The sequence below is a fragment of the Choristoneura fumiferana genome, chromosome 24 (genome assembly GCF_025370935.1).
Source record: "Choristoneura fumiferana chromosome 24, NRCan_CFum_1, whole genome shotgun sequence".
NCBI lineage: Eukaryota > Metazoa > Arthropoda > Insecta > Lepidoptera > Tortricidae > Choristoneura > Choristoneura fumiferana.
Genome location: NC_133495.1, coordinates 14684750 through 14694456, shown reverse-complemented (window position 1 = coordinate 14694456; position 9707 = coordinate 14684750). Strand labels below are relative to the sequence as shown.

General features: G+C 37.5%; 1 protein-coding gene across 1 annotated transcript in view; it reads left to right on the top strand.

Annotated features, from left to right (window-relative positions):
* Positions 1-9707, top strand: part of LOC141441479 (protein lev-9-like) — a 103147-nt gene that overhangs the window by 83050 nt on the left and 10390 nt on the right. Inside the window, exon 4 of the mRNA XM_074106232.1 lies at positions 9544-9616. Within this exon, the coding sequence (XP_073962333.1) occupies positions 9544-9616 (73 nt within the window). The remainder of the gene's footprint in view (positions 1-9543; positions 9617-9707) is intronic.

The window sequence follows — 9707 nt, the reverse complement described above, 5'->3', positions numbered from 1 at the left end:
ACTGCTTAAGTGACTAAGTAAGAAACAAACAAGCTGAGATATGAGGTGCATAGGGGAAATTCGTGTCGGTACCGTTGACCATCAGTGGTGTAGCGGTATAGCACGCGGTACGGATTACCGAGGACCTGGGTTCGATTCCCAGTGATGGTCTTATTTTTCTGTTTTTTCTGTGCATCTATGTTTCAGTTTGTATTTTCAATTTTTTTCCCTTATATTACGTCACAACTATCTACAGATTCCCTCATCCAGCCACTGCCAACAGTATTTTTGGGTCATCACTCCAACTAGACGTAGAGTGTCCCTGCCCAAAACAGCTCTTCACTCCACAGGCCGTATCATTTAACCGGGCGCTCGCGATCGCTTTCGCTGTCACTTTCTACTCTCATCGTATACCGTCTGCGAAAGAAGTGATGAAACCGATACTTAGGCAATAAAACCTCTGAACTCGTATGTTCCATTGATTGCCGGTTCTTAGGCATCTTTTTACCCGACTGCCCGAAGGAGCGTTATGTTTTTTCGAGCGTAAGTATGTATGTATGTATGTGGGTATGTATGTCCATTTCTTTGGTCCTCGCTGCAGCCTAAACGGCTGGACGGATTGTAACATATGAGGTATCATTGGATTCGTCATGACTGTCGGAGTGACATAGGGTATATAATATTTCAATATGGCGTCTGCGAAAAAAAATATGACAAAGGAATAAAAAAAACTTTTGTATTGTAACAATATGGGAATCAAATGAAAGTTAATAATTAGCCCATTCTAAATATATATGGGTTATAATACTTTTAAGCTACTATTTTCACAGAAATATCAAAAAAGTATAAAATAAAAAACATTAAATTTAAAAAATCAAAAAACCCGACTGCCTTAAAAACTAAAAGGAAGAAAATAAGTCTAGTGGTCTAGAACTCTATCAAGAAGCTCATTTAAGGTTCAACAGTCGGGACCCATTCAAATCGTAACCAGCTCAAAAAAACTTCGTAATGAGTCCCGACTGTTGAACCTTAAATGAGCTTCTTGATAGAGTTCTAGACCACTAGACTTATTTTCTTCTTTTTAGTTTTTTATTAATCAAGCTCTTCCCACCACTAGCGGTGAGCCTCGCAAACTTCTCGCAACTTCGGGATTGTTCGACGAAGTTATTTTTAAAACGCCTTTAAAAAATGTACAAAACGCTTTTGGACTCTTTTAATGGAGAGTAAAGTGTTTGCAGTTTAATGGGGGCAGAGGGAAGCTTTAAAGCTTCGAAGGTGAATCAGAGAGCTTAGATTCTAGGCTTTGAGGTTTTGGACAAAGGATTCATTAGTTTAAGTTTACAGATGCCCCAAGTGGGCGATATCCAGGGCATTTTTTATTTGTAATTTTGTTTTGTAAAAATTTGGTTTGTTTAGTTATTTTGATTTGTTATAAAAATAAATTCTGTAATTGTCATACTTAATAAAAAAAAAAGTAAGGCGTTTAAAACAAATGCATAGTTTGAAAACAGAATTCTACATTTAATTAAGTTTACAGAATGATAATAGAGACATGATAGGGATCATACACAACTTGGTAAATCGCATGCCTAGATCAAGAGCATATATCAACTCAAAATAATCTAAATCAAACCGGGGGTAGTATTTTAGTCGATAAATATAATGTAGTCTTGAACTTCGACGGCTGATGATATTTTATCGTTTCGTGCCCTAACAACGACAGATTTATTTCTGTTTTTCCCGGATTATCTTTTAAATCCGGGTTTTCATCACCATGCTTTTCCATAGAAAATGTGAAGTTTCTATAAGTAGATAAGGAAGTGTGCGAAGAAAAAGATATTTATTTTCTGAGGATTGAATAATACTCTTAGAGTGCCTTTGAGAGCATGTTGTCTATTGTATGAAAATACCCGTTGTATCAAAACGTCCGCCATATTGAAATTACTACTTTATTTATTTATCAACTAGGTACGATACGGTATTCGTCATATTATTATTTTACGTTTTAACGAACGGAAAAATAATAGTTTAAGCTACCTTTACTACTACTACCTGTACTAGCTGTTGCCCGCGACTCCGCCTGCGCGTAATTCGTTTATCACTATCCCGCGGGAACTATTCAATTTTTCGGGATAAAAAGTATCAAATGTCTTTCCCCGGGACTCAAACCACCTGTATACTGATTTTCATTTAAATCGGTTTAGCGGTTTAGACGTGATGAGCTGTTTCACATGTATAATATTAGTGGGATATGACAGAGTTATAAAGCATTGAAAAAAACCGTCCAAGTGCGAGTCGGACTCGCGCCCCGAGGGTTCCGTACAAATATTTTTATTACAAATATGATTTAAATAAAAATGTATGCTTTTCGCAATTTTTCCTTTATCTGTACTATAAGACGTTGCTTTGTACCAAATTTCAAGATTCTGAGTTCACGGGAAGTACCCTGTAGGTTTTGATTCCCTTGCGAGTGTCGAAAATTTCCAGCATAAACGGCTGTTTCTTTTGATTACGTTGGCTTAGAAGTTTGATTTTTTCACAGCTCCAAGAGACAGTAGATTTGAGTATTTGATATAATTTTCAGCTTAATACCTCCACGTGTTCCTGAGAAAAAGGGTCTTGACAGACAGACGGACGGACAACATAGTGATCCTATAAGGGTTCCGTTTTTTCCTTTTGAGATATAGAACCCTTAAAAAAATAGATAGAGAGCCAGCTAGTCACGGCCAGCATAATGTTGCAACAGTTAGGATAGATACTCGTTTATTAGATTCACACGGTCTATCCCGTAGCAAATATATCTGACCAATACATTATAAAATATCTTCAGAAATCATTGATAGAATTAGCGCGGGCGTGTCACGTAGAATAGAACAATAAAGCGTGTGGACGAGCGTCCCTCGGCGCTAATACGTCCTCGATACCGGGACATACAGGCACGCGGTGTGGACGGGCACGCCCTCTACTTCACGTTTATAAACCAAGTGTTTAGTTTACCCGCGGCTTCGCACACCTTAATCATTACCAGCTGAATTGAAATTTCGTGATTTTTAAAAATTCCCCTGGGAATCCCAGAAAATTAAATCGTGATTTTCATTGACATTATATTAAAAACAATCATGTCAAATTTCATGACTCTTAGCCCAGCGGTTGTTGTTTCGGGATTTTATCCCTATCCCGTGGGAGTATCGGAATAAAAAGTAGCCTATGTTTTATTTCAGATGTCCAGCTATGTACATAAAAAAATTCATCCAAATCCGTTAAGCCGTTTCAGCGTGAAGGAGCAACAAACATACTCACTCACTCACAAACTTGCGCATTTATAATATTAGTAGGATGTCCAGCTATCTATATACCACATTTCATCCAAATCCTTCCAGCCGTTTCAGCGTGAAGGAGTAATAAACATACTCACTCACTCGCTCACAAACTTTCGCATGTATATAGTAGGATTAGATCTGATAGTCGAAACTCGAAACTCGTGTATTGAGTAGGCATTGCAGCAGGGTAGGTGCTAGTGCTGCGTACCCTACTGCGGGGGGTGGCGCGCTGCTGCAGTAGCAAACTAATTTGCAGCTGCTTAGGTAACCTGAAATTGACCCAAATGCACGCCCATCTGGAGATTTTGCTGAAATCCTCTGCGTAGTCTTCATTTACGTTGTATGTTGAACACCTCTGCAAAATTTTGTGACGCTAAACTTAGCGGTTAGGATTTTGGGATTGGGCATAAGTCCCATAAGATTATCGGAATACAAAGTAGCCTTTATGTTATTACAGAACTCCAGGTATTTCTGTACAAATTATACTAATCCCTTCAGCCATTATAACGTATAGCGGTAACAAATATATAATGTGAATACACGCATAATTACCTATAAACTCACAAGTTTTGTCATTTATAATAATACTAAGATATTCAAAGACAACTCCAATAAAATTCCTGTTAAATTTTAATCTTCTAGTTTGAATGTTTAAGATTTGTTTACTTAGTTGCAAGTGAAGATAATAATGATAAAGGCATTGATTGAAATGTAGGTATACTTAAGCTTAATTTTAACTTGTGTAGTGGACGTTTTCCCATTTTTATGACGACATCAGAGTAAAAGCAATTAGGCTAAATGTCACAATTGTGTGAACAATACTAGTCTAAAGTGTTAAGCTATTATAAACGACATTTTAATCTAAGGGTATGGGCGTATATTGTTAACGCTGAAACTGCAACGATTTTACCAAAACATCCACCCATATATTTCAATTCAGTGAAGGTGAGAAGGGAAAAGGCAATGAACCACCCGCGATCCATATTACGCAAGTTATATTAAAAGTTCCGCTGTTAGGTATAGATCGTGACCTCTTTGACCTCTTTAGCAGGGGCCTGACGTGGCCGGAGATTGCCGGGGTCCATGGGACCTTGGGAGTTTTGCATTATTTTGTTCCCTAAATTGTATTTCTTGTATCTATAGGGACTGAAATTTTATCATGATTCCAACAGCCATTTTTAACGGACAGATTAGCATGGGTAGGTAATTTGTTGCCACTCGTTCTGGTGTTGCTCTGCTGTGTATCAACCAAAAGAAAAATTAAGGGGTGACTTGTCAAAAAAGTGATTTTTCGCTTGTTCTTAATGACGTCACTTTTAGCCGGCTCGCTCTTTGTCGGTTTAATGAACACTAAACCAGTCCATCAACACACCGAGTCAAAAAAAAAACCTCCCTTTTATACTCCTTAAACAAATTAGTAGAGCGCTATAACAAAACAGTCAAAAATATTATGACAACCTTCCTTTTTATACTCCATAAACAAATTCGTGGAGCGCTTTAATAGAACAAACTGTAAAAAAACAACTCTACAATCTCAGTTTCTAAGGTCAGATGCTTTAGTGTTTTATCTAGAGTTCTGGGCAGGGCATTTGAATGCATGATACGTAAAGCTCTACCGTCTGCTACAAGCTTAAAGCTCTTAACTTTAGCTTGGAACATTTCCGTAACGCAGCTAGAGGTATCTTCTGCGGAGACTGCGAGTGTTTTATTCTTTTTAGTACTATTCATCATCATTAAGGTCCCACTGCTGGGCACAGGCCTCTTGTCGGAACGAGAGGGCTTAGGCTGTAGTTCCCACGCGGACCCGATTCGGATTAGGAACTTCACGCACATTTGAACTTCTTCGCAGGTGTGTCCAGGTTTCCTCGCGATGTTTTTATTCACGCTATAGCCAGCCCCCTCCCCCCTCCCCAACCTAGTTTCTGAGATCTGAGAAAAAAATGTCTCGACAGGCTCATTGGACAACGAATTGATTATCTTATAGGATTGTCTTTTTCCTTTTACGGGAACTCATTCAAAAGTGCCTAAAAGATAATTAAAATTGCGCGCTTATTTTGCCCGACACGTGTTAAACTGAAGGGTTGATTAACCCTCCGTATTCTGCGCACGTCGTATGCAAATTGGGCCGGGACGTCCAGTTGACGCGGACGGAATGTAGGTTGCAGCGCCAGGAGGGTTAAATTTTAAGGCGGTTAATATGTGATATTATCAAGTTGAATAACGTTGCCAACGTTACAGGTGTTATCCATGGTTATAAAATGGATTTAGAAGTTTAGAGTTTTTCGACAATAAGACTTTTAGTTTTTATTTGACTTAATTTATTTGACTCAGCTCAGCAATAAAATAATTAAATTATAATTATAAATGGTTGTTTGTTCAAATCAAATCTTGTATAATTTTAATTTTACCTACTTTTAGTCCCATCCCAGCCTATATACGTCCCACTGCTGGGCACAGGCCTCCTCTCAGAACAAGAGGGCAACCTACCTTTAGTGACTAGTTCAAAATTTGACATGGATAATAATATATAGTTTGAGCAATAATTAAAAAATGATTAACCAAAAAACCTGGTATTATGTACGGTTAAGCATGGTTTAAATTCCTACTTCGACCCAAGTTTTTTACAAAATTATCCTCAAAGTATCTAACCTTTGGTTATGATTTAGTTCCTCATTAACTCAAAGAGTAGAAAGTAAACTTAGAATTAGCTAATTAAGAAAATTGAAAAGCCTCGCTAGTTATCTCCCATCTTTCAAGTTTCAGAATATAAATAGTGACGTAGCCACTTAAACGCCGAAGGGCGAAAACTTGGTTTCGGCCTGGCATCCGGCGAAATCAGAAATATGAGACGAAATACCCTCCCCGTATTTGATAATCAAATTGCCGGTATTTCTGATTGGCAGATTCCGTTGGCTCACTGAAACCCCAAATCAGATACTAACATCCCACTCTCACACTCTTGCTTGTACAGACAAGTGCAAAAATAAGTATCTGTTCGAACCACTCAAAAATATGTTACTACGGCCTTATTGCGTCGGAATAGGTAAGAGTCGGTGGTACTTATTTGAAATTTTGAATAAGTTAATATTTCTACACTTGACTGTACGTCAGAGTAGGGCACGATTTACCACTCTAGATTTTGATGCAAAATATACTGAGCGGCTCAAAATTTGGCCCACTCTCCATACAAAATGGTTAAGATGAAATTCGGTATACCGATAGTTTGAGTCCCGGAAAAGGACAATTTATAAAACAATAAAAAAAACCGGAAAATGGCATAGTTCCCGTGGGATAACGATAAACGAATTTTGCGCAGGCGAAGTCGCGTAAAGCGCTCTAGACGTGATGAGGTAACAAACTAATGAAAATACGAGTACTTACAAACTTTCATCATCCCAGCCTATATACGTCCCACTGCTGGGCGCAGGCCTCCTCTCAGAACAAGAGGGCTTGGGCCATAGTTCCCACGCGGGCCCAGTGCGGATTGGGAACTTCGCACGCACCATTGAATCGCTTCGCAGGTTCGTGCGAGTTTCCTCACGATGTTTTCCTTCACCGCAAAGCTCATGGTAAATTTCAAATGTAATTCCGCACATGAATTTCGAAAAACTCAGAGGTGCGAGCCGGGGTTCGAACCCACGACCCTCTGCTTGAGAGGTGATAGGTCAAACCACTAGGCCACCACGGCTTCTTGAGTGAGATTATGCAAAGTAAAGTAAGTTTCATCGCCTTCGGTGAAACAACACCGTCACTAGTGCACTCGAAATCCAATCTGTGGGAACAAAGGCCGTCAAGTCTGTCAAAGACGACCTTGCTGACCTAAGGGTCTCAGTCACTGAGACCTTGATCCGGTGATGAGGGTGCCTTCGGAAACTGGGATTTTTAAACAAAAATCTCAGTTCAAAATTATCCCTCATAACTTTTTAAAGGAAAGTTTGTGTGGGATTTATTTGCGTTGGATTGTTAAATTGTACTTTTGTGTTTGATGTTGAATTACTATTGTAAAAAACGATTTATTATTTACAACTGTTTAAGAGTTGGACGAGAATATTTAAAGATTTATGTGTGAGTAAAGTTAGTATAGAATTTAATTTGAAAAGCTTCGAAAGAAGCTATTTGTACGTTTATTGGATAAGTCTTGCAAGTTACTTGTCAGACAATTTTAATCCACGATTGACGAGGAACTAAATAAATTCTCTTTTTCCTCTCAAATCATCAGTATTTTATTTTGTTTTTATGCTTTTACTTAAATATTAGGTACGTTTGCATTCACAGTTATCGCAGCAAGTCTATCTAGATACAAAAACTTTTAATAAATTCCCAATTTCCATCAGATTGACTAATTCATTTTCAACCCAACTTGAAGCAGACGTTTCACTGAATGCCAGAATTTTAATTATTAATATTACTGAATAGACCAATTATTAACGACCGTGCATTTGTCTTCGTTGAGTTCGAGTTCAAAACTTAAGATAATTAATTAAGATTTGATGTAGAGTTTAATTTATATTTCGAATATTCGTATTTCAATCTAATACTTGTAAAGTACAATTCAATAGAATCTGTCAATTTTCTACATATTTAAGACACCCTATCGTGGGCACACTTGATTATTATGTCCCTGTTGTTGCAATTATCATATAAAAGAATCAAAAAAGAATAATAGTTACATCACAAAGTCTTAGGCAGCCCGGTGTTTATATTAGTAGGCTGGAAGTGTCTACAGGATTGTCAGATTCTATTGAATTGGAGTTTAATTAAAAGCCTGTTTGAATTTAAGGGATCGTAGACAATTTTTTTATTGGTAATCTCAACTAGCGTATGGAGCATTGACATTTATGTACCTTACGTTACGGCACGAGATTGGCTGTTTGGAACAAAACGCGTGACGCATCAATTATCCATATTACTTTGACACAACCCCTGTCACGGACGTCAACAAACTATAGTGAAATTGAGTGAAAGGTTTACAAATCCGCGCTGTGAACAAATTTCGTGCGCTATTTTGATGTAAGAAACGTGCAGTCTATACATAGATGTCGATGGTATGTAGCATAGAGTTTCAAAAGATAAAATAGACAATGGCCACAATGCTGACCTAATAACATAAATTGTGAAATCCATACTATATAATATTATAAATGCGAAGTAACTCTGTCTGTCTGTCTGTCTGTCTGTCTGTCTGTCTGTTACGCTTTCACGCCTAAACCGCTGAACCGATTTTGATGAAATTTGGTACAGAGATAGAATAGACCTTGAAAAAGAACATAGGCTATCTTTTATCGCGAAAAAGAGGCTTTCAGGGTTGAAATAGGGGATGAAAGTTTATATGGTGGAAGTTCGTAGCTATCGAAGATAAAACCATGAAACTTGGCATTTAGGCACTTAATCTATATAAATCTATATAAATAAAAATGAATCGTAAAATGTGTTGCTAAGCGCAAAACTCGGTAACCACTGGTCCGATTTTGCTAACTCTTTATTTGTTGTGTTCGTTAGAAAGAAAAAAGAAAGAAAGAAAAGTTTATTTTGGCTCCAAAAATGTACCACCTAAAACTAAGACTAGAACTAGCACTAAAACTATGTTACTAGGTGACACAGCAGGATACCAAAAAGGGTCTCCACTCAGCATGTGCGTTACTGCCTGGAGAAGGTTATTATGGCAGAAAATACAGAAAAAATACAACGGGCGAAGCCGCGGGCAACAGCTAGTATCTACATAAGTTTAGAATTATTTGCAACTTCACGTTTGGCACACATTTATAATGTATTATCGTAATCAGCAAACTTCGGATCGGCTTTGACGGAGTTTATTTCAATCTTAAACACACTACTTAAATTCATTTGATTTATTCATACTTTGTAATTAATAATCATATTTTTGTTACTTTTTAATTTTGTTTGGATTTCTTTCATAATCATAATATTTATTTGGACTGTTAAGCATAGATAAATATTTTAAATTTTAATAAAAGTATGTTAGCTCTTTTAGCCTGCGACACAGAGTTCTCTAGTAACCCTAGTGCAGGCAAACGTGTAGCATAGATTTTTGTAAAACATTGTATTTTGTTATCTTGTGCTGCTAATTATTCAATAAATCATTATTATTATTATTATTACACTAATGCGTTTCGAACTCAAACTCAACCACTACTGGCCCCAAACATTCTTCTAGTGGCTACGTGGACAATCGTTACGCGAACTAACATGATTTAGTAATGAAATATCATTATTTTGTCCTCAGATCGCGAATGCCCAGAGCTAGAGCATCCCGAGAACGGCAAGGTGGCAGTTACCGGACGATTCTTTGGTGATAAGTAAGTACTCAAAGTCCTACAGTGTTTATTTTTGATAGGTACTACTTACCTCAAACTTTAAGGGTAGTTAGTGAAGGCCCTAATAATCACG